This window comes from Fundulus heteroclitus, chromosome 18, assembly GCF_011125445.2.
Source record: "Fundulus heteroclitus isolate FHET01 chromosome 18, MU-UCD_Fhet_4.1, whole genome shotgun sequence".
Taxonomy (NCBI): Eukaryota; Metazoa; Chordata; class Actinopteri; order Cyprinodontiformes; family Fundulidae; genus Fundulus; species Fundulus heteroclitus.
Genome location: NC_046378.1, coordinates 11,956,633 through 11,982,023, shown reverse-complemented (window position 1 = coordinate 11,982,023; position 25,391 = coordinate 11,956,633). Strand labels below are relative to the sequence as shown.

At 44.8% G+C, this 25,391-nt stretch overlaps 1 protein-coding gene and 1 long non-coding RNA gene across 2 annotated transcripts in view; both read right to left on the bottom strand.

Annotated features, from left to right (window-relative positions):
* The window catches only part of lekr1 (leucine, glutamate and lysine rich 1), a 157,977-nt gene extending 132,586 nt beyond the window's left edge, over window positions 1–25,391 (bottom strand). The window contains exon 1 of the mRNA XM_036149971.1: window positions 25,261–25,391. Coding sequence (XP_036005864.1) covers window positions 25,261–25,303 — 43 coding nt within the window. The 5' untranslated portion in view covers window positions 25,304–25,391. The remainder of the gene's footprint in view (window positions 1–25,260) is intronic.
* LOC118566727 lies at window positions 12,220–13,084 on the bottom strand. Its single transcript, XR_004933251.1, has 2 exons — window positions 12,840–13,084; window positions 12,220–12,630 (listed from the first exon to the last, which is right to left on the bottom strand). It is a non-coding gene; the product is annotated as an uncharacterized LOC118566727 (long non-coding RNA).

Here is a 25,391-nt window from a genome sequence, read left to right as displayed (position 1 = left end):
GACCCCCGGGGGTCCGAGGACCCCAGTTTGAGGGCTGCTGCTCTATTTAACTTGAATGTTGCATTTTTTTCTCCAAGTGTGTCATATTATCAATTCCTAATTGTGCAACATTTTCCTCTTTCTGATAAGTTCAGTCTCTTCTGATTTACAACTTAACCTTAAATTAGGCATCTGACAAATGACAAATGTAAAGCTTTGACATTCTGCTAAATAATGAATTATGTTCTGGTTTCCTCATCATTCATGTAGTTTATAGATTTGACAAATTGCACAGGATATTTCTGTTGGGGCAGATGCTGTAGGTATGATGTATATTTATTTTGAAAAGCTCTTCTGGATCAGTTCTACTAATATAGGGAATGAGTTTGGACCCCTGTTTAATTAATCTGGTGATTAGCTTTGGTATGATGCATTTGAAACCATTGCTAAACCTCTACTTTTGATCCAACGTTCATACAATTACCCATTAAGTGTTAGGTTATTGGGTAACTAACTTTGGGTCGTCTTTACTGAAAAGTGCTATATAAATAAACTTGCCTTACCTCAGGTTTACTGTTTGATCCCAGTGTTATCTGGGATTAAAAGAACCCAAGGTAATTTTTTTTTCCTATCTGTAAACATTGCCTTGAACTTACCTCACATTTAGGCAGTCAGGTGGCGTGCATTTACTTTGCGAGCCGAAGCACTTTATCCCTACACCTCCCCTCAGGCGAGATGGCTCGATGACACACGCAATCGATGCGTCACAGCTGCGTGACGAGCAGGACGTGCGTGTTTATTGCACTAGGAAACCCTTTCACTTTAAGGCGAGTCACGAAGGCATTTTCTCCCACCCTGTATCATTAGGAGGGAGTCCTTGGAGCTTTATGTTGGCATGGTTAACGTCCCCATCGCATGGGTAACTTCGTTTCACACATGCACAGCCTGATACCCTGAGGCGCCTACGACTATAGTCCCCTGAGAGGAAGAAAAAGGAAACAAAAGGCAGAGGGGGACAGAGGAGAGATAGGGGAGTCGATACATGTGTGCGGACAGGAGTGAGCCGGGCGAGAGACGTAATTACAGCAGATTAGTGAAGCCACACTGAGAACCTGAGTGGGAGCCGTCTGGATCCACAGACAATGACCTCTGGGGAAGGAGAGGAGCCCACACGTCACACGCAGACGGAGGCGATCCCTCTTGGAAAGGTTGGAGTTAAAGGGCAGCAATTACTGTGTTTCTGCACATTCATCCGCAGCTCGTAAATTCCAGAGCGGGTTTCATGTTTTCCCTCCATCAACACTCCGTTCTGAACATTAACCCCCACAGGGAAATCCAAGCGGAATAACGTCTACAAAGCGATAACTCAACATTCGGCCGCCGTGACGAGTGACAACACAAAAGCCACCTTTCACCCGGTGGTGGACCGCGGCACATATGGCGGAGCTGTCCTTTGGTGTTCAGACGGGTCTCTGAATCCGTCGCCTTGTAAATTCACTCTGACAGTCCTGCGAACCAGCTGAGGGTGCAGTGTGTCATTATGTTAGCTCCGAACATCTGGAGGCTGTTTCACCAAAGCAGCACTTATACACCGGTTCAAAATAAAGATGCTGCCCTATGGGCACGCAAAAACCCTCCGACTTCTTTTCAAAACACAACAAAAGAAAGTAGTGACATGATGGTAATTGTAGTTTGGATTTTCTGGTCAGATTTTGTTGTACCTGTGGTAAAAATGTGCAAAAAAAGAAAAAAAACAAACTTCAATGTGATTATTTTTGTTTTATTACAATAGCATAATCTGACAGTGACTCAGTACACCACATTTATTCAGTTGGGGGGAAAACAATCCCACGATAAGAAATATTCACCTTTTCAGAAAATGACGTCTGGCACAAATATTCCTACCTTTGCTGTTAATTCTTTGTACAACCTCCTTCGGGTAATAGGACAACTCTTATAATAGGATGTTATAAGATTGGAGAATACCCTACCTCCTAATATACAGATCGGTAGGCAACTTGCACAGGAACACATTGACATACGGCAAAGGAAAGCTGAAATAGAACCATCAATCTTAAGACTGTAAGACAACAGCTCAACTCATTTATTCACAGTCGCCCACAAGTTTAATTCAGATTTTAGATTTAATTATTTATTGCTCCATGGCAAAACTCACAAAAACAGTAATTTTCAGTCATACATTTCCCATGAGCAAAAGGGAGCAGAAAGAAGATAAAATCTGATTTTTTCTGCCCCCAGTCAAAAAACTAGGGGTATAAATGCCACTAAATTTTTATTGAAAATATCTTACTTTTTCAAAGATTTTATGATGCCGTGCACTTTAACAGGGCCCCCAGGACCTCTGGAACGGCAACAGGCCGACAGCATCATACTACATCATATTTATACCACAGGCCGACAAAAAAGGATGGATTATTAATTAGAACGTTAATAGAAACTCTGATGTACATGAAAAAAAAGGAGCATATAATATATATAAAAAGGAAACACCTTAGTCAGACTGATTTTAAAGAGATTGTCAGGGGTCAAAATAACTGTGCCGCTGGTTCAGCGGGTGATTATGCTGCTGCAACAAAAGATGAATCTATTTCAAGGCTTTTTTACAAACCTTCACCACGGGTGTCAGTCAAGTGTCTGGTACTGTAGGCTTCATGGCAAGGGTATCTTTTTATGGATACTAACAATAAAGCTTCTCGTCAGCAAAGCAAAGAGCAAAAATTATGGGTTACCAGCAAACAAATGTTACTTCCAAATCCAGCGCGCTGGTGTTTTACATCTCTATTGGTAGACTTTGTCCGCAGTAACATTAGGAATGACGGTCTCTATGTTACGAAGAAAAACAGAGAGCGGACCAGAGATTTCCCGACGTATCGGGGCCCATAACAAGAAATCGATTTGGCAGATTATGGTGCACTTTATGGAGCTGTTGGCCTCAGTCAGCATCCAGCAGCCAGGATCCTTTAATGTTCTCATCGTAACCGTTTATTATCATACATAAAGTGAACCTAGAGTCATCTCAATACCCAACACTCAGTAGGTAAAGTGCTCTCGGAGGACTGGTCTTTTAATTTTATTGTGCCGTTCCAGTCAATTAACTAACAGCGACTTCTCCTTGTTGCGGATCACAGCAGTAAACAAGGTAATTGGCGATAATGCGCTAAACGCTGACACTAGATATTCAACATAATAACCGATAACTGAGTCACAGCGGCTCACACGTTTGCCATTTGTAGAACGTCCCTCTTTATTGCTCCTTTAGTGACATTTTGTTAACTGTCTGTGCTGTTTTTTTTTTTTTTTTTTTTTTTAAATTAATTTGCATCACTTCTTTCTAAATGTTGCACATGGTAAATCAAATTAGTGAGGATCTTAACTGCTCCTTTTCCAAGTCAAGAGTGGATCGCAACAAGTAATATACTCTCACATTTTTGGTTACCCTAATCTAAATCTGAATTTGACATATTTGTTTTGGTTGTGCGTCAGTGTGTGTTGGTGTCTGAAAAGCAACCCTAGTCTGTTATCTCAGCCTGATCTCTATCCTGCGTGGCTGTCCTGACTGGGGTTACTGGGCCGACGCTGAAGAAGGAAAGAGTACAAACTCAATCACGCCAATAATTCTAGCTATATTTCACACGTTTACGAGACTTCTTCCTTTTATCTGTGCTTTTTTTCTGCACTACATTGTACATTTTGCATAATTTTGTTCCCTCATCAGCCTTTCATAACAGCAAACTTAAGCAAACTGAAGCATCTCCTAGATTCTTTCTCCTGTTAAGGAGATGTTATATGCTTCAGTTTGTCTCAAGAATAACTCAGGATGTTTCCCTCTCTTTGAGTTCACAGCAGGCTGCCTGTTTTCAGTTTCATCCCTCTGCTCATCAACTCTGACCAGCTTCTCTGTCCCCACTGAACAAAGCATCTCCGCAACACGATACTGCCGCTACCGTTTTTCACCCTGGCCATGGTGCGCACTGCCACACGTTGCGTTTTGAGCGTAGGCCAAAAACATTCCCTGTAGTTTGCTTGCAAATGCAGCAAAACATGAAAAACCGAGGGACAACTTTGTTAGCGGATCAGCATTCGGGTCATTCAGAGGGACTTTGATGTCACTGACGGTGACACAACCCGAAACGCGCGTTCACAGATCTTTTTTCCCCTACAGGGATGTCCAGAGTCGGTGAAATTGTGCAAGAAACGTATGGATCTTTGTTGTAAAATGCAAACAGGACGTCTTACGGCTTTGTTCTCGGAGCTCTTCTTCAAAGGCCAGATTTGTGGAGCTCGCCTCTGAAAGTTGTTCTGTGAATAGATTCTCTCACCTGAGCTGTGGATCTCTGCAACTTGTCTCCGGTTTACACGGGCCTCCTGGTTGCCTCTCAGGCTGTTACCCGGCCTGTCGTTTTAGGTGGAATGTAGGTTTTCAGTTCTCAGACTTTAGAGGTACAGATGACGTATTGAACATTATGCTGTGACACATTTAGATTTAGTGACAGTCTTATAACTTAACCCTGCTGTATCCCCAACCCTGCATTGTTCCCTGGTCTTTACGATGCTGTTTGTTTACTAATGTTCTGAGGCGTTTACAGAACAGCTGGATCGATTAAAATACACAAAGAGGGACTCCATTTGCCAATCATGGTGACTTCTCCAGCAAATGAGTTCCTCTAGATTTCCTTTAGGGGCAGCAGAGGAAAAGCGACACAGATGCATGCAACACTTGATTTTAAAAATACTTATTGTTTCCTTCCGGTTCACAATTATGTGCTGCTTTCTGTCAGTGTATAACATAAAATCACAATAGACTACACCGAACCTGGAGGATGTAAAGCAAGAACATTTTTGGGGGTTTGAAAACTTTTTCATCTCCAATAAACTGCACCTTGTGCCTGACGGAGGAAACAGTCCTTTTACGGTTTGACATTTGATCTTGCACCCAGCGTCCATCATGGGTGGATCCTTTCTCATCGAGTGTGAAGAAATGTTTAAATCCTGAATGCCCAAGACCTGAGAAGGGAAATTACCCGAAGCAAAACATGGCTGACTCCCTTCGCATGTGACAGCGTCGACGGTTCCTTCCTCGCTTCCTCGTCGTTGTGATAAGACGTTGGTGTGGCCCTCTGAAAGGGGTGTGTGTCTTAATCAAGATCGTTCTGCGGGGGGACACACACACGCAGAGCAAGTAAATTACACTTGACAGGAACCAGGGGAGAGTTAATTAGCACCGGGATCCTGCAGCGCTTACACGGATGGGGCCTTTTTTGCTTGTGGACAAACATACCCGTTTCTCTTCTCCTACGCGTATTATTTTAACTGTTGCGGAGCAAATAACAAAAGCTGCCAACACGCACGCAAAAAAACAATGTTCCTAACCCGACGCAGACGTTTTTGAAAGTTTCAGGATTAAAAACCTCTATGGTGAGACTTAAAAAAAGGGCTCAGGGTCAGCCTGTTTCCTGTGCAGTCGCCTTCTACTTCCCCGACTAATCCGGCCCTTCGTTGGCAACATCTGGCACGTTAATTTTTAATTCACCCCGGGCTGCGATCCGACATCATATGATAACCCTTTGATCGTTAATTCCACCGGCGAGAAGCGAACTCGACAGCGTCAGTCTGATCCTTTTTTTTGCATGATCGGGCAAAGGTGTTTGCACTTTAGCGGCTCCACATCCACTCCTCCGGGCTGATCACGCTCGCCTCATTTTGTAGGTAATTAACACTTACAGACGTATAAAAAAAAAATTAAAAAAAGCTGACGCTGCACTCACGCACTGCAGCTGATGGGAGCAACATACACAAAAGCCGGCCCACGCCAGCCACCAAGGCCACTTCTGTAGCCTACCACAAAGTGCATATTAACACATCTTTAAAACCTGACATTTATGTCACTCCCTCTCCCTTCAGTGACCCAGCTCTCTCTCTCTCCGCCCCCCCTCCCTCGTGGTGCTGTTGGCTCCATTTGAATCCCCTAGCTACTAATTAGGCATTTGTTTTGAATGTTTGTCTTGATTTTGCCTTGTAGTTGCTATTCCCCGCATTTGCATGAGAAGCGTGGGCACGCCCAGCTATTAAAACTGTGTCAGGGCTCTTTGAGAGAACAACGCATGAATGACACACGAGACGGGCAGACGGCGTCGGAAAAACACACACGCGGGGGTTTCAGAGGAGGAGCGCTCTCATGGTGAATTTCTTGCTAGAAAGCTGAGCTAAGAAGCTTCCCGTAAACTTGAAGATGGATACCCTGTGACTCATGCGTCGTCACTGGGCGCTGCGCTAAAACTGGACGAGGCCAGCGAGGCCTTGCACCAAAAGAAAACTCGTGACACTCCGTCGGACGGCGTCGCCCACTCGTCCGCTGAAGTCGTGAAAGGTTCCTCGGCTCCGTCCCACGCTGCAAATGTGCGCGATGACGTGTTTCTGCACAGGACACGCAGTCTGCCCGGCTACGCGTCGTACCTGTGTGCGTGCGTGTTTGAGGGGGCGGACGGCAGAGGGGTCTCCTGTGTTGCCTTGACAACCTGCTGCAGTTTCCCTTTTTCGCTCGCCCTTGGATCCGAGAGCGGACTCACACCGACGCAGAGGTGGGAATCAGAGCGGCAGAAAGAAGGGGGGAGAGAAGGACGACGGACCGGAGCTCTATCGTCTGAACTCCGGGGCCAACGACGCCCACGGCTCGCCCGCCCGCTTTCGGCAAATGCAGGCTGATGGCACTGGCATGTCTGCAGCTATTACAGGAGATTTGTTGGCTTTTATTGTTTTTTTTTTTTCATGTCGACCTTAGTGCACAATCTGTCTGCAACGCTTCACATTAATGGACTCTTACATCGCTCCACTAGGCCAATTTATCATAGAGCGCGAAGCCTGGTTTAGGCTTAAAGTCTCTACTGAAACATTAAATTCCTTCTTCAGCCGGTTCTACAGAAGCCTGCACACACCAAATAGGCGTAACATTATGACCACACAATATATCCTCAAGGGACGTGTCAGACAGCGAGTGAACGTTTTGCCCGTAACGTCTTTGTGTTAGAGGCAGGCCAAGCACAGGTGAATATGCCAAGGGACGTATTGTGAGGCTTAGTCAAAGCATGTCCAAAACTACTGCACTTATGGGGTGTTCTTGGTCAGTGTCCATCAAAACGGGAGCAAAGAAGGAACAGTGATGAACTGTAAACACCTCAGGGTCATTGATGCATGGGGAGCGACAAATGGCCGCTGTGGTCTGATCCATCGGACGATCTATTGTCGCTCAGTTTGCTAAAGTTATTCAGGTTAGAAAGCACAGTCCACTACTTGTTGTTGCTCTGGACCCATTACTTTTACCTCTAAATAACACCTGCTAAATAATCCATCTTGTTAGCCAAGTGGCAAACTTTACCTCACTCAGGTAACTTGATTAGCTGACGGCTTCCTCCACAGATGATCCGGCCAAATGCAGCGGTCAACAGGCGAGAGGCGACGTACACCATGGGTACGGGCCGGACTGATTCCCAGCCGGATAAGCTGCAGAACTTGTTGCATACATTATAAATAACTGTATATTTCTCGGATTATATATATATATATATATATATATATATATATATATATATAGTTCTTTCAGAAGGACCACAGGTAAACAAAGAAATCATGATTTCACATGCTACATGGGAATCTTTTGTCATACAGTCGTTATTTGCACATTGATTTAATTAACAAAGCGTTTGCTGGCAACAGTACATTTAAACACAGCATTTGCATCACACACACACACCACTGTGTCAAGGTTATCTCCAATTGGTCAATATTTATACCAAACTCATTTTAACACTTAAACACTTGAGATTAGTCATTTACATCACCTTAGTCAACAGATAAAAGAATGTACATACAAACATACTTTGAAAACAAACTATTTGAGCACGCTTTCACAGTCTTATAATGTGAGCAACATGGCTATAGGCCCGTCTTTTGGAACGTCTGAATTTGGAAGCAAATATCACAGCAGCTGGATTGAAAGCACAAAAAGCTGGGGTCATTGAAACTAACCCTGCACAACATACTGAAGCAACAGTTTGGCCTAAAAGCGGGACAAACCAGGTAAGCCCCCCAGCCTCTGAGTGAAAAGCGAGAATGTTCCCTATGGTCTGGGTGTGCGCTGTATATTCACCAGACGCTGAAGCTGTGTGAACACACCAGTAACCTGGAACCCTGCCCCCTTCAGCGCCTTGTCAAACTGCAGCGCGTGTGCACATGTGTGCAGCTCAATGAGGCGGCTCAATATGTGCCGCTCAATCAAAGCATCGTGACTGCTAAAGCAGAATCAGATGATTGGGGGACTGTGACGCCTCCGAGGCCGGTTGCCAACGTTACCAGAGAGCAGGCAACAAACATTTACCGACCGCACAACAGACAAACAAACAGCCTGCACATTTCTGCCCTTCTTTCTCTGACGTCTCTGAAATCTCTCGTGTTTTTACATTACTCTCTAAAAAAAAAAAAAAGGTATCGATGATTTATTTCGCAATTGATCAACTGCGTTTTGAGGCACAACTGAACAAAAGTCAATAAATCTTCCATGCAGTCTTCAGTTTCTAAAATTGTGTGACCTTTTGCGATTGTGAAAGCCTTCTTCTGAATAGACATGATGAATGGACCCAGGACAAAACCATGAAGTGTACTCTAACATATGTGGACCTGCATTAAAATCACTGAATCTTTCATCAACAGAGGTCCGGCAACACATTCGAAACCGGGGGACAACTGAACATGGCCCCATCCCATCAAACGAGAAGTTTTCAGAACACAGATGAAGGACCTCTGAGTCCAGAATCTTTTTGATAAGCTAATAAAAACCTAATTGTCAGCTCTGCACGGTGGCACCGTTGCTAGGAATGTTGTTTTGCAGCCAGAAAGACATCGGCTAAAACCCTGGCTGAGGCCCTTCTGTGCGGCGTTTTCATCTTCATGCAGTGGTTCTGCCCACCATTTAGAGTGACCCTGGCTGTGTGCGCATACATGGTTGAATGTCTCCCAGTTTCCTTGTAATGTGCTGGTGACCTGTCCTGTGTGCATCCTGCCTCTGGCCCACTGACCCCTAGGGTTAGGCAACAACATCCCTGCAGGAAAAGGCCAGCTGGATATAACCAGAGATAGTTTCTGGAGTCTGTGTTCATGTTTTGTTCACCAAATGACTGGTTTTTGCACACTCTAAAAAAAGCTCCTTTATAATGCATGAAGGAAAAATAATGACGGAAAAATTGAACATTTAAACGCTTGCTCCTCATCTGCTAATCGAGCCTGTTTACATCCAGACTCTGTGAATGAGACAATAATTACCCCGTTTACACTACCCCTTTTTAACCGTGCCGAGACCAGTCCGCACTCGGTAACTGAGATAACGATCGAGTGTAAATGGATCGCAAACTGAACTGAACCGAGCCAAACACAACCGGACTGCGCTAAATGCAGACCAGTTCGATAAGTGGGCTCGACCCGGTTTTTCAGTGGCACGGTTCTCAGATAACAAAGAGCGCATGAGCAGACCGCGTCATCTCCTTACAGTCAGCTGACTAATTTTGCGGTTTCAGACATTTATAAAAATACTAGCTTCCTTACCGTGCCAAACGATTTCCAGTGATGATTCTGCTTAGCAGTGTGATGAACCTCAGCGTCTGTCGTTGTTTCCTGCGTCTCTAAATCCCGATTAGACGCTCGTTTGTCTTATCCACTTCCCAAAGCCGACTCTGTCAAGTAAATTCACCAAAAGTTGCCGTCTTCGCCTGACTCTCCGCAAACAACGACGTATCACCAAGCATAACTGCCTGAATGTTACGGGCACCGCCATTTTGATTTGCTGATTCCTTCCTTCAATCCTAGAGAGCAGTAGTACCATAGATCGTCACTAGGAGGCCGGGACCCGTACTAGCGTGATGTGTAAACGGTCGTCAGAACCAAGCTTGGCATAGATAACTGATCCAAGCTCGGTCCGAGCTCGGCATGGATCGGTTTAACAGTGTAAATGGAGCTAATAATGATTAGTTATGTTAGCTAGGGCTACACGGTGCAGCGGGATGACCCTGAGTTAGAATCCCAGCTGAGGCCTTTCTGCGTGGAGTTTGAATGTTCTCTCTGGGTACTCTGGCTTCCTCCCACAGTCCCAAGACATGCATGTCTGGTTGATTGGTTTCTCTAAATTGCTTTTCTCTATAAATGTGTGCTTGCATGTGCGCATGAATGAATGCGTGTCTTTAGCAGCAGCTGGTAACCTGTCCAGGATGTACCCTACCTCTCAGGCATCAATTGCTGGACAAAGGCAATCATCCATAACTGAAACGCTGGATGTTAACTGAGGAACTCAGCAAAAATGTCTCTTCTGCTTTATCATAATAAAGGATAGCTAAAGCTAGCTAAAGTGCTACCTCAACATCTCTAGTGGCCCGCTATGTTCTAGGGCTGGGCAATATATCGAGATTTTAAATATATCAAGTAGGGCTGGGCAACGATTAAAATATTTAATCGTGATTAATCGCCCTGATTAATCGCGATTAATCGCGATTAATCGCATTGTATTTACAAACTCCAAGAATGAATTCAAAAGTAGTGTAAAGAGCACTTTTATTTTAATGTTCTGCTGCCATATGAACAAAAGTGTTGTAACATTTGTAGCACTTATTTTATACTGGATATTTTCAACCCATCTATTGAATTTAGTGCACTAGTTGGTCTTTTCTTCATAAGAGAACAGCAAGCACTGCAGCCAAAATATGGCCTTTTTTGACCTGCTGTATATTAGCCAGTCCCTAAGCTTGATGTATCATGAAACTGTTGACCTTTTGGGTTTTGTGGTTTTTATTTTATTATTACAAGTAAATAATAATAATAATAATAATAATAATAATAATAATAATAATAATAATGTTATGTTCAGTGTTTTTTCGCTAATCCACCTCTTATATATTTCAATCCTTATGTAATTTTGTCTGTGTTGTGTGCACCTGCCTGTTGCTTTAATCCTATAAATTTCCCCGTCGTGGGATAAAAAAAGAATTAACTAATGTTATCTTATCTTAAATAACACTTTTTAATATATGTACTGGGTTCTTTCAAGGTCTTAATTACATGTTATGTGTGGGCTCCAGTAACATCCATCCATCCATCCATCCACTGATCTACCTGGATGTTCCCTGGAGGACTGAAACGCTTCAGTCAGAGACGTCTGTGGGTCTGTCGGGGCAGTGAGAGAAGATTCGTCTCCTCTCTCCGTTTCTGTGGCTCAACGTTTTCATGTTTTTTCACGTGCTTAGATAAATTTGTTGTGTTTCCACTGAAATGAACCGGCTTTTTACAAAACATACAGCTTGATTTCATTTACGGTATTAAAATAAAGCCAAACGGTGCTACTTCCCCTGTTCATGTTTTTTCGCTGCTGCGGTCTCTCTCAGCTGTTTGTGTATTAAGTTTGTGTGAGAGCTGAGTGGGCGGGCCAGGCTGAGCCTGCGTGCTGATTGGCTGGCGCCGCTGAGCCATGTACGAGAGGGGAGGGGGAGGAGGAGTGCTGCCGTGACAGCGCGCTGCAGTCAGCGCGCCTGCTGACTGACACTGACTGAAAGCATGTGAGCAACATGCGTTAATGCGCGATAAAATAAATATCGCCGTTAATAGTCTAATGAATTAACGCGAAATTAACGCGTTAACTTGCCCAGCCCTAATATCAAGATTTACTTTTTTTAAATCGCGATTTTTACATTTTTTTTTAGATTTTTTAAAGAGATATAAGAGACTATATAATTTACATCAAGATGGTCAATGTTGCAATAAAATGATACTTTTATGTATTCCAGTAGGTTATATTTCAGCTGTTTCTCATATTTATCAACAGCTGTTATTTCAAAAATATGCCTTTGAGACATTTGCGATAAAGCTTTGATTCAGAGACGCCTTTTTATAGTTACTTTATGAAGAGAAAGACATATCGAGATAAATGTTGCATATCAGCGTTCAACCTAAAACATATCGAGCTATTATTTTTGGTTCATATCGCCTAGCTCTAACTAGGTTCCCAATTCAATTGTACCAAAAAAACTTTAGTGAAACTAAAGCCATTATATTTTCATGAAACCTTAATAAAAAACATGTGAAAATGTACCTGCTGGGATGTTCCTTATGGCTGCCATAAAGTTACAGAGGTTTTTACATTTTTGTCATGTTGCACCCACAAACAAAGTCTTTTTTTTTGGGTGGGGGGGGGAGGGGCATCTCATGTGATAAACCAAGACAAAACAATGCATAATGTTGTAGTGTAAGACTTAATGGTACATAGATTTCCATTATTTATTTATTTTTTAAATAACATTACAAAAAGTGAGGCCTAGCACTCTTTGAATTTGAATTAAATCCTGTCGATACATCGTCTTCTCTACAAGTAAGAATTGAAAATTAATATCAGATTGATGCTCTTCCCCAAATCTGATGGGGCTTGAGCCGCGTTGCAACGAGGAAGGACCAGAAGGACCTCTTGAGAACCTGCCGTGACAAGACGGCCCGCAGCACTCTGAGGGACCGCACACACCCAGGACACCGGCTGTTTGAGGTGTTGCAGATCCTGAGTGATGTCACCACCGACTAGAATAAACAAATTCTGGTTTTACGGGCCGCCTAGCAGAAAAACAGGATGCGAAGGAATAACAGATTAAATCAAACTGTCAAAAAATGTTTGAGTAAGACCAGTCAGTAATCAGGCAACCATGGGAACATCCACAATGGGAGGCATGAAAGCTGACGTAGTCACTAATGAAGTTAATACTAAAAAAATCTCATTAACTTTTACTATTTCTCTGTCTTTACAATGAAAAATAAACACTCACTACCGCAGCTCTTTACATCAGAGGATGGAAGCTCCGCAGGTAAAGCGATTCTCCAAACTGTAGCGCGGCGCAGAGCCGGCTGACAGCTAACAGCTAAAGGAATGCGGGCCTGCTGCGACTGGCTCGCCATGCACAGCTACAGTACGCAGCATGCAGTGCGTGAAGTGCACTCTGTGCTGTTCTATTACACGGTGTGTTCTGTTCTGCTTTCCAGAATAATCAGGACAAATGGAGAGCAGCTGCTTTTTTTTTTTTGGGGGGGGGTACCGGGGGCGAGGAGACACAGAGGAGAGAGGAAGGGGGCGTGTGAGGGCGAAAATGAAGAAGGCAGCGTTCTAACATGGGAAAAGAATGCGGATGAAATGAACGGGAAGAGAACATGCCCAAGGCTACATCAGAAATGAAAAAAAAAAAAAAAAAAAAAAATCCTTTTGGTGCTGCTGAGCTGAGACGATGTAAAATCGAAGGTCTGGCTGATGTAGTCAGAAACAAAAGCTCAGAGTTTTTTCAGGGATTCCTCTGTGTGCAGAGGATGGAGAGATAATCGCCTGTGACAACAAGGAGGGCATCATGTCTCAAGTCGTGAGTCTCGATTTGTCACTCAGAGCTCCCTCGATGTTTTTGGGTAAATATGACTCATGCGACGGCAGAAAGATGTAAAGCGAGTAACATGGAAATGCCATCTCTGAACCGCTGCAGGAGGCGTTTAAGGGCAGGGAGTGATAACAGGATCACACATTCTGACCCGTTTAGCCTCAATCTCTCTCTCTCTCTCTCTCTCTCTGGCTCGTCATTCCTTTGGAATTAATCTCGGTCATCTTTTCTTTTTTTTTTCCCTAATACCCTCACATCCTAAAAAAAGAAATAGAAATCTTCCACTTCTGCCTCTCTTTAATTTGACTCCCTATCTCGGCCCACACATCGTCTCCTTCCCCCCGGTGTGTGTGTGTGACTCATGCCGCGTACGGAGAGGACAGCGAAGAGGGGACCGCGCAAAGACGAGACGGAGGAAAGAAAACGGAGAAGGGAAGGGGAGGGTAGGATGAGTTTCGCAGACGTGCCAACAAGCTGCACACATTCCTCAAGGGCTGTGCATCCTGTTGCTTCGTCCCCACCTCCAACCGGAGCTCACACAGAGGCCTGCACGTACACAAACACCCACGGCCCCCTCCTCCCAAAGACGTACGACCCCCCCTCTTTCTCTCTTTCCTTCTTTCTCTCTCCCAGGAAAGCCCATATTTATATCCAACCAGCATACAGTACTCGCTGAGGTGAATAAACGACATCCTCCTATGACCCTGTTATAGTAGTAATCTAGTCCGAATCTGAACGCCGCCTTCACCTCTTCTCCAAGCTTCTCCGTCTTTTGAATAAAAGCAAAGCCAGAATCAGGATTTTTCAGCATCATTTACCTCAGACCCTCTGCTCTCTGCATGTCTCGCCTCTGGAATGCACCACTTCGCGGGCCTCGTCATCTGTTTGGTTGCTGTGTCGGCAGCAAAGCGCTAGCACTAGCTCTGCTGGCTAGAAGAAAATTAGCAGCGAGGAAGAAGAGGCCGTGGGTCCAAGAAACCTTTCGGATCCAGAGTGCAGCTCTGGGAGTTCTGGCTCGTGAAAGAGCTCTGGTTCCACAGGGGCAGCGATCACAGACTGGTGTCTTATAGTTCGAGGGAATTCAGACACACACAGTGTTAGCTTCTCCTCCATTTTGCTTCTTGGTCTTTGCGGCTTATTGCCGGATAGCTAAGTTTCTATTGTAAACTTCATTGATGCTGAAGTTTGACCTTGACATGGCACACGTCTGTATGATTTGATTGAATTTGACTTTGTAAGGTGTCTTGACGTGACGTGTGTTGTGAATTGGCCCTATATGAATATAAACAAATTCAATTGAATTGAATTAAAAAAAAAAAAACAGCGGGTCTCCTTCCAAATAAGTCTTTTGGGTATGGACTCTTGTGTCAAAGCGGAATCGTGTCAGCGGTCGCCATGATAAGTTCAGTCAGTAAGGAAGGAGGTAGGAAAAGGAGCCTGCATGCTTCCTCTCACAGCTACTGTAGCGTAGGAGCCTCGCGATGCCCCTTACCGGCACTAATGAGCTATAAAAGGAATCCCACAATCCTTTGCTTGACATGATGTATAAACACAGCCCACCTCACGCAAATGAATAAAAATGTCCAGAGGGAAGAGAGCGCTGACTTTGTAGTGCATTGTCGGATGGCTGTAGGCCCAGATTTGGCTCACGTCATCCATGGTTAAAGGCTGTCCGAAATCAGCACAGCAGTCCGAGGCTCCTTTCCTCCCCACGAGTTCTTACTGTTGACCACATGAAAAGTCAAGGGACAAGAGCTAGGAGCTATAATTAGATGTATTTGAATGCAGTCTGGGTTTCACAGTGCAGCGGTGGCCGCATCACTTCCTGTCTGAAAGGCTCATTAGAACGGGTTTGCTCTCATAACCATTTCAGTATCTGACTTGATAGTTCAGTCTTTAGACAGTAAAAGACAACAGCCTAGACTTGTTGCGCTATTGAACTACATTTGCTCGGATGTTTTGATATTTAATGCTACTTCACATCATGCAGCACTGCACGGGTTCTGATCCGGTCATTAGTCGTTTACACTGTTCCCAGACGCTACGGTGAACTTAGCTGCTTCAGGATGCTGCTGCACTGTCATGCACATTGCATATTGCATTATCCCGCGTTATGTAAATAGGCTGGAGTCTTTTTTTTTACTGTTAAATATTTTACACTGCGCAATATTTACTATGCATCTCCTATTCTTGGTGTTTCTTTCGAGTTAGACTAGTTTGTTCCTTTTCTTCTTCCTCTTTTCATTGCTAATAATTGTGGATAACTGTGTTTGACGCTGTCACACCCCAACTTTCCCTTTTTTTGGGGGGGGGGGCAATAAAGGAATTTTTATCCTATCTCATCTTGTCTTACTTGTCTTAAGAAGAAAAGCTGAGGGATAAAAATGAAACCACAATTTCAGGACTGACCGATGCCTGAGGGGGAGAAAAAAAAAAAAGTTTTGTCCTGTATTTTTTTTTTTCAGTTCACTACCGAGATCAAGCTGTTCCTTTCTTGAAGTTAACTCACTTTGTCCTAAAACAGCCCGAGCTAGCCATTATGTGAAGGAGCACATCAGGACAGAACAGGAAGACGAAATGGGTGTGCTGAGCCACAGTCGTCACACAGCAGCCGCCGCTATTTAGTCACAGTCTTGTTTAATTATTAAAAGTGTACACAGGCCTGATTTCATGCAGGGCGGAGAAGATTTTACGTGCTCTGGGCGTGGGACATGAAAACGTTTGTTGGAACTGCGCGTATAGGAGCACAGAGGAGATAGAAAAGATGCATTGTGGCCGAATATTAGTCTTGTGTGTGTGTGAGTTTTTGAACGGCTAATCCGCGAGGCCTCAGGAGGGTGCACACACACACACACACACACACACACACACACACACACACACACACACACACACACACACACACACACACACACACACTCTGTCTTTTCCTGTTGCCTCCTATTAATTCCACCTGTATACACTCAGAAGGAGCCCACGCTGGCTCTCGCCCTTCTGGCCTCCTCCCTCGAGCCGCTCCTCTCTGACTCCAAATCCCCACGCGTAAGCTCTCCTGAACACCCACAACGGCCGGGCCGCTCTCTTCCGTTGCACGCTGTTCTCCCGCCGCACACCATGTTCTCACCCCTCAGCTCCACATGTTCCTCTGTTAATGCACAAGATGGGAATCTTTATTCAAATCGGCGATGTTAAATGGCAATTTCACTGGAACACGTCAGACAGCTGCCACACGGCTGCTGAAGTCTTGATAATGTTGCCATGGGAATGAGAGCCGGCGCTGAGCGCAGGGGCCGCGCCGAGCTGAAGTGCTGCCAGCTGCAAGCTTTCGGGGCCGTGGCTTTTCATTCACATGATCACAACGTGATGCATGGCTACGACTCTATATACGTCTGGATGAAAAGAGTGTCAGAGCTGGGTTAGATATATTTAAAACAAAAAAACTGTGGAATGGGACATGAAAATGAGCAACTTTTCATAGAAAGAGGTGATGGGGAAAATTTAATGGATGTTTTTGTTCTTTAAAGTAAGACTATACATTCTGAAGTATTGGTCACTTACTGAGAGTTTTTAAAGAGCAACCTGAAGAAGCGGCCGGTGCTCCAGTTGAATATCTCATCCCTTACTTTGGTGTATTTCTTTGTGATTGAATGTGATAGACCAACACAAAGTAGTGCATGATTGTGAAGTGGGGAAAAAAAGGTGACCAAAAGGGTTTTGAGCAAAAATCTGAAAAGTGTGGCCTTTATCTGAATGCAGCCTAACCTGGCCAGTCAGACTGATAATGTGTAGCACTCTAGTTCTGCACATTTTCACTTTGGGTCTGCTCCCATTGAATCAGCAGAACTGATTGGGCGAAGCGACACTTAGTGCCCGCCTACCAAAGGTTGGTTTTTGCCAATTACAGTATCAAATTAAAATACCTGGTACTTATACCAGGTAATTATACCAGGTAGGGTGACTGTGGCTTGATGGGTTGAGTAGTCATCTGGCAATCAGAAGGTTGTGGGTTCGATTCCAGCTTCCCCTTGCCACATGTCGCTGTACAAGGGGAAGGCACTTAACCCGAAATTACCTACCGAGCTAAGTCGGTAGCTAATTACCTACCGAGCTAAGTCTCTAACCACTAGGCCAACTAAGCTGGCCCAGTGGTTAGAGCAGCGCACTCAGAGAAGGATGCAAGTACCCGGTTCGATCCCCAGCGCCTGCACTCTGGGTCCCTGAGCAAGACCCTTAACCCCAGAACACTTCCTGGGCGCCACACATTGCAGCCCACTGCTCCCCAAGGGTGATGGGTTAAAAACAGAGAACAAATTTCATTGTAATGTATGTTTCAATGACAATAAAGATATTACTATTATAGGTGTTATGAGAAATTGTTTTGGGTTCGGACACAAACGGATGAAGATGGAAAGGTACGAGACGGATTCTCGTGTGTTGGTGAACGCACAAACACCGCGAGAGCTCGTCTCGCAGGCAAGATTATATTGAGCCCACCTGAGTGAACACTTTTGCTATAATTAGAGCTGCAAGCCTTTGGGGGCCATGTTTCTACGTGCTTCAGACACCTAAAGAGTCAAATAGCCTTTTCCTCTCCATAGTTTATTTGCTGTCACGCACCGGTGGACTCGATTGGCTGATTAGGGGACTTCTGGGGTCAGTTGGTTGGTTGCACTGGATTTTATTAGAAGGAATAAAAACGGCCTTGAATACAAAGGAAAGCCATACTTTTGAGTTTTTATTTGTAAAATACTTAAAAACTATGTATCCACATCCTTTTACTGAACCCTGTGGGGGTCGCGAGATGATTCGATGCTGATGTGCTAGAAAAGATTCAGCATTTCCATATATGCAAAACTGATACCAAAATAGAACTTTACAAAATGCTCAACGTTTCTCAATTTTACACGGGGAAAGCTGTGCTTTTTTGTAAAATACCACTTTATTCTCTTTATTTTATGACTTTATTCTCCCCCCCACACACACACACACACACAAAAAAGAAAGAAAAGAAATCCCACCTGCTAAAAGAGGGTCACCAGTCTCTGGCACTGTTATGTTGTGGGTTGCGGGCCGAAAAGTTTGGGAGCCCCAGATTTAATGGATACGACACATTATGCACTTATATAATCCAGCATAGCACAGCAGGTACTAATGGGAGCGAGGCGGAGAACAGAAGCTCCATTACTGCCGTCACCCCCGTTGAAATCCCTTTGAATCTGGGTCTTGTCCCGCAGGTTTATGACTCACCGTGAGCCGGGCTTCACAAAGACCAAGTAGCAACATTAATCAAGATGGAATCCCAATGCGCATCAAAATCAGATACCCACACTTTGCCGGCGGTGTCGGTCTCTCAGCTTTTCAAAGTATTTAAGAGAATAATCACACCTTTCTGCGTAAAGATGAGATTGGACTGATGGTGTTCATTCACTGTGACTCAGATCAGTGGGCAGGTGTGTTCCTATTTCACGCTGATTTTTTTTAAAGGTTATAACGAGCGATGTGCTTAGAAAAGGAATGAATTAAAAATACAGTCAGAATTCAGTGTAGCCACCTTGTTTTCTGTAGTTCAACCTCGATTTAAAATGATCACCACTGAAACTGAGCGCTTCATGAGAGGATACAAGCTTCACATGTGGCGTAAAAATGCAAAAAATATACTTATAGCTGTTTATATTTAAGGCTGTGTGTTTAGATAAACGAGTTTGAATGTACTTGATGATGTTTATGCTCTGGAACGCCAATCAGACCCTCATTTTAGCTTGGTTTAAATGCTCACTCACTCCCCCGTACGATCCGATCTACCTTTCGTCCTTCAAACAGGCCGACGCACCTGAAAACACACACAGATTCAAAACCCCAACGTATGAACAAACACCCTTAGAATTTGATTAAACTGTTATCGAGCGCACAGAGAAGAATAAAGCAGCTGCAGTCAATTTTCCCCGTCTGTCCTCCTTTAAAAGGCTACATTATCTACGCTGGAGAATAAAAGAGGCAACCTGCCTCTCTTTTGCCTTTAAATAATGCTGCCGCGCGCGTTGCTTGAAAAGCAAAGCGCTGCTGTGTGCTTAGGAGAGGGAGAAAAAGGGCCCGTTTCCACAGCTTTGAATTCACCTTCAAAGTGCAGCGTTGCACCAAATGGGATGCCTTTGAACAACTCGAGCCTTTTTTTTTTTTTTTTTCTGGAGATGGCCAAAGCGAACCAAAACATCCCGTCTGAGTTTTCATACAATAACACTTTGCTTTGCCAACTTTTTACATATTTCAAGCACCTCAGATTTTAGTGCACGTTTTCAAGGAGCCTACTATTGAGCATGCCCATCGGTTCTACTAGATCACACACAGAGCCACTGACACAGGCTGCTCGATGAAATAGATCCAGGTAATTCATCTTTAGTCCCCTTTTCAGCACCGAAACCGTGCAAGCTGAATTCGTGCAGCTGCTCCAAGCTCTGCATCTGTCTGCGGAGATGCATCGATTATGAAGATAACTGATTCCCAATTCCTGACTTGGTGGTAGATACTAACCTGACCCTAGCCAGACGGATGTCGCTCCCCCTAGCTTCACTCACATCCATCTGGGACCTCTTCCATAGAAAGAGATTTCTCCAACCAATTTTATTGTCCAGCCAATCAGGACGCAGGGCTGGAGTTTCATAGATGTGACGTAGTGGAGAAGCGACCGTGACGTGAGACTGTTTTGATAACAATGGCGGCTCGCATCGAGGAAGCAAGCGTTAACATTGATGCTGCTATTTCTTCCGTGTTGTCCAATCTACCTAATATTGTTTCATTAAAAGAACATCAGAGAACGCCTCTGAAGGCTTTTGTTGGTGGAAGCAATATTTTCTCCCTTCTCCCGACCGGATTTGGCAAGTTTTGTTTTCCGGGGCGCGTCTATGGCGGAGCGGTTAGCACGAACCATGTAAGGAGGTCACTGTCAATAAAACACGTGCCACTAGAGCCGCAAACACATTTAAAAAAAAAAAATTTTTTTTTTCCTGCGTCGGTCTCACAGCGTCACGGGTTAGCTTCGGTGTGAGTGGTTGAAATAGCATGTTGATAAAGATGACAGACAAGTGGCTTATCCATCATATGCAAGGATTTTTGATAAGGCCCAGCCTTCAATAAAGGTAATTCCTATGGAGAGGTCCCAGATGGATGTGAGTGAAGCTAGGCGAAGCAAAATACATCTGGCTAGGGTCAGGTTAGGTAGATTCACCTTGGAGAACTTTAAAGAGTAGGACCTGAGAAGTTCCTAAGTATCCTGTAGACTTCTATGGCTTGTTTTTACACGGTCCTCCAAGAGAAAAGAGGGGTCAGGTCACGTTCTGGAACGAATTTCGATGCCAGTGGCTGACTATGGTTGCATACAAAGGCGGCACGATTAAATGATTTTGATAATCTGTTCGCTTATCATATTTCATTTCGGTTTCACACTTTGTTTTTGCACTATTAGTTAGTTAACAAAGCGCTTTCGTGTATATTTACCATGACAAGATCACGTGATCGAAGGTACGATATTACATATGCGCTCAATGGGTAAACAATGAGAAGAAACGGGGCCCAAGTAATTCAGCATCGCCCAGCGGAGGAGCGAAAGCAAAGAGGTTAAGTAACCCTGACCCTGTAGATGATGTTGGTCTCTTTACTGCGACGCGCCGCAGGACGGTCTACCGGCTTTTACGGTAGCTGCGTCGATTGTCGCCATCTTCCTTTCAGACAGCGCCGCGGTACTGCCGGCCAGCAGATGGCACAACCACGTTAATGTCTGCTGATCGCGCCCGGTGTAAAGTTCTTTTTAGGCTCAAAAAGGAATAAGTAAACGCTATCAGGACAAATGCTCACTGTAAATCATTTTATTTGAACAAGAATAAATGTTTTTCGTGCTTTTGTACGCTGATAGTACATGCCTAGGCCCCTTTAAAGATAAAAAAAAGAGCACTTTGGACATCACACATGTACAGCATAAATATTATGTCTCAAAACTGAAGCAGACTCCGTCTCTCCTCTTTTAGACCCTTCAGATGGAAACAAGATGCATATTAACATAAGTTTGACTCTCCGACGCTGCAGAACGTCCTCCATCCTCTGATCTCCCGTACAGTGCACAACAGAGCAGCAAAAAAAAAAAAAATGTGTTTACTTTAAGCGCAGCGCGTTCCCGCCTGCCTCGGCTCCTAACAGGCCCTTTTCACCGGGGCCCCCTTTGTCTCGCTCCGTCACCTCACGCTCGCCTCCCGTCCTCCGCTTCCCTCCCCTGCTGGACACACGTCCTCTGAACCCCAATTAGGTAAACAGGAGCTGACAGCAGGGCCTGGTGGAGCGCGGTCAGCGAGATGCATAATGAATAAGAGAGAACAAACAGGAGCCAGACGCCAGAGAGGGGCGAGAGTTACCTGTTTGTCACGTGTGTCCTGCAACATCGCAACAATCGCAACAACTCGTGTTTTTTTTTAATCCAGTAAGGATTTCATGGGTCACCTGTAGTGTTAGACATTTTCCATGCCATCAAAGTGTCAAAAAAACACCATGTGTGAATTTAGTGTCGTCCTGTGGGAAATCACCCAGTTCCATCCTGTTGTTGCTACAGGCGGCAGTAAAACCCTGGCTGCACGAAGTTATGAGCGATCACAGGTTGGAAGTCCACACTGAGCAAGTTCCCCTTATTTTAAAAGCTTAACAGCACTAATAGGAAGTCATAAACTCGAACAGACAGGAAAAAAAAAAAAAAAAAAAGAGGACAAACAGCTATGTGGCGGAGAAAATCAGGAAGCTATAAAAGTGAATGCAAAGCTAGCCAAATGACCCCTCTTTATTCTACTTTTTTTTTTTTTTTAGCCCCACAGAGGTCATGAACTCCCTAGCTTGGACTTATGTGCAACAGCGTGCGCATGCATGTCGCATTTCTTTTCATGATCACGCAAAAAAGAGAGAGCCCCGGGCCGGGGTGTCAAAGGCCACGGCTCTCCTCGCAGCTTTAGAGGGGTCGAGCAGAGTTCGTGACCACGAGCCATGCCATATTTGGCCGCTCGCACTCTTTAGGGCTCAGAGCCGAAATTTGAAATGATACAGAGGGAGGGAGGGAGGGAGGGAGGGAGGGAGGAAGACGGCACCGGGAATGTTCATTGGATGCAGCTGGGCATGGTTGGAGGAGCACGGAGTCAGTCGGGCTTTAATGGGGGAAGCGGGCGTGTTTGTCTGCATCTCTGCGTGTGCGGGAGTGCGTGCAGGCCTGGTGTTTACACGGCTGCATGCGTGTGAGAGAGGAGTTATGAGTTATTGGGTTAATGCGGACCAAAGCTCGGGCCTTTCAGGATGCATGTGCATGTGCATGTGTGTGTGTGTGTGTGTGGCTACGTGTATGAAGAATAAAAAAAAAAAAGGCAAACACATGCATGCGGATCCTCACACGCATGGCCGCGTTCGTGTTAATGCCGGGGATATTAGAGCGATATAAAAAGCTTAAGTCTGCGGCGGTAAAATCAAAGTTGTGAAGAGTTTATGGGTGAGGAGCGAAGGTTTTAACAACACTGTTTTTACAAAGACGTTAGTTTATGACAGGAAATCATCATTTTGTCAGTCTTCTTGTTTTGCGCACACGCGACGATGGGCATCAGCGTTCAATGGAAACACATAGCAGGGATCAGTTGACTGTTCACATTGGCAGAGTAAACAGCAGATGTTTTTTTTTTTTATTCAGGCATAGAAAATGGCAGCAAAGCACGTTACAGAAACAATTTACTTAGGATGTTAAATAAAAGGAAAGATAACGATGGCGCTGAAGCTGTGTTTTCTTTGAAGGCGGATAATACCTTTAATAAAAACATTTTTTAGATTTACCTGAGTTCTGCTAATGGGGTTAATTAGCTTTGTGGAGTGCCCATTAGCAGTCAGTATCTTACTAGCAGTAGCTGGGGCTCAGAATTGTCTCAGTTTGGGCAAATTGTGAGAAGTTCTGATGGCTGGACTGCAGAGCAACCTGGTCTTCATGGTGAAAACCCTCTAATGCAATGGGGGGGGGGGGGGGGGGGGGGTTAAAGATCTGTAAAGCTTTGTGGACCTGAAGCTTAAAACGGGTCTATTGGGCTTCCCTTAGAAGGCATCCCAGATTTTAGTTGCTTTTATTTTGTTGTTTCTGACCTGCCCACATGTTGACACGTACCACTACCTGCTTTAATGGCCGTAGTATTTACTGTGGAATGGAGAGCAATCTCAACTTAACTTTATTTTATTTATCACAATTCTAAAGGCAACATTATGTCTTTAAAATTCATCATACTGAATTCATATCCCAAAACTGTGTGATACCAAGTTATTCTTGTGGTTTTAAATATCATATAAATGACTTTAAAAGTCAGATTTAAGGTCATTATTGCATCCGTGTTCCTGTTTTTTCCCCCCCTCTCTTTTAATTGGGCCTCCATTGTAGGATGCTTTTAGCAATTAAAACTCCACAAAACCACAGTTCACAAAAAATAACCCTGTCCCTTTTACTGGACGCGTGGTGCTGGGTTATCAGCGAGAAAGCACAATACGCCTTTTTCTTTTTCTTTTTTCTTTTTTTTTTTTTTTGCAAAAGCGGCTCTGAATAGCGCGTAACTAATCAATGTCAAACCGTCTCCTTTCTCTCCAGATTACCCCCTCCCCCCTTTTTCAAACACATAATCTAAACTGGAAACTTTAATTACGGCGATTAGTTCTGATGTGTCTCTGCTTGTTTGTGCGGTCCACTTCTGAACAGGCTGTAGAATGAAACCGAATTGCGTTTTAAAAAATAAAAAAAACTTTCGAGCTGATCTGCATCTCCTATAGAGTCCTGGTCTCCAATTAGTTGTTCCTTCAAACCAGCACACATTTGGCCAAGATATAAACACGCGACAATTTAAAGCGCGATGGCCGTACTTTATCTTTCCCTCACAGGCACAGTCTGGGTTTCTAAACGCGCTCATCTCCCCCCCCTCCCTGCATCTGGACCACGTCTCATGAGTCTCCTCTGCATCATCCGATGGGTCTCCTACCACGTCTCGCCTCTCCTAACATCAGCCAGCAGGTCAAGCGGCGCTGTCAGCGTGTCAGCGGCACTTCCTGGAGGGCAGTCAGGCAAACAAACCCAGCCAGCGCCTGCTGCATGACTCACCATCGTACGGACGCCGTGGGCGAGAAGGGGAAGGGGGTAGGATCCTTAAAGATGGCAGCAGAGAAAAGGCTCAAGGTGGTTAGCAGACAAAGTGAGGGTGCCAACTGGAGGAGGACACCGATAAAGCAAAGTACAGAGAGCAGGTGAGGCTGCGAGAGAGATTAGGAGAGGGCGACGCAGGGAGAGACGGAAAAAGCGAGACAGAGATAGGAGGGGTAAACACGGGGCAACCTGTGCAAGCTTGCATGCACACGAGAGAGGCAGAAAGGCACGCAGCTCAGAGAGGAGACACGGAGAGAAGACAGTAACTCCTCCTGCTGCTGCTAGCTTCTGTCAGGGCAAAGCTCGGTACTGCAGCCCTACTCGGCACGCCACAGGGCGGACTAAGGCCAGCGAGCCTTAACAGAGAGCAGCGGATTTACGGCCGAAAGAAAAGACAGGCAACAAAAAGTCAAATCCCCAGATCAGCTCCAGGATTAGTAAACTACCAGGAGGCGTACGGTGCCATTTAGACGTCGTTTCTGGCTAAATTCAGCCACAAGTCCAGAGTTGACGTTGGGGCCTTTCCCAGCTTCCTCTCACAGTTTGAGAACACGCATGTTGGAATTTAAATAAACCTTAAGACACAACTCTTGGCGCCGCGTCTCGTCTGTGTAACCTGACAGAGGAGCCTTCGCCAGGGCGTACCTCTCCTCTGTTCTGCCTCTATAGGCTCCGGATCAGCGGCCATCGTGTCCAGAAAACAGGCGGACGGAGTGGACACACTGCAAAAAACGGAAACTAAAAATAAGTAAAATCCATCTTGAAATTAGTGCATT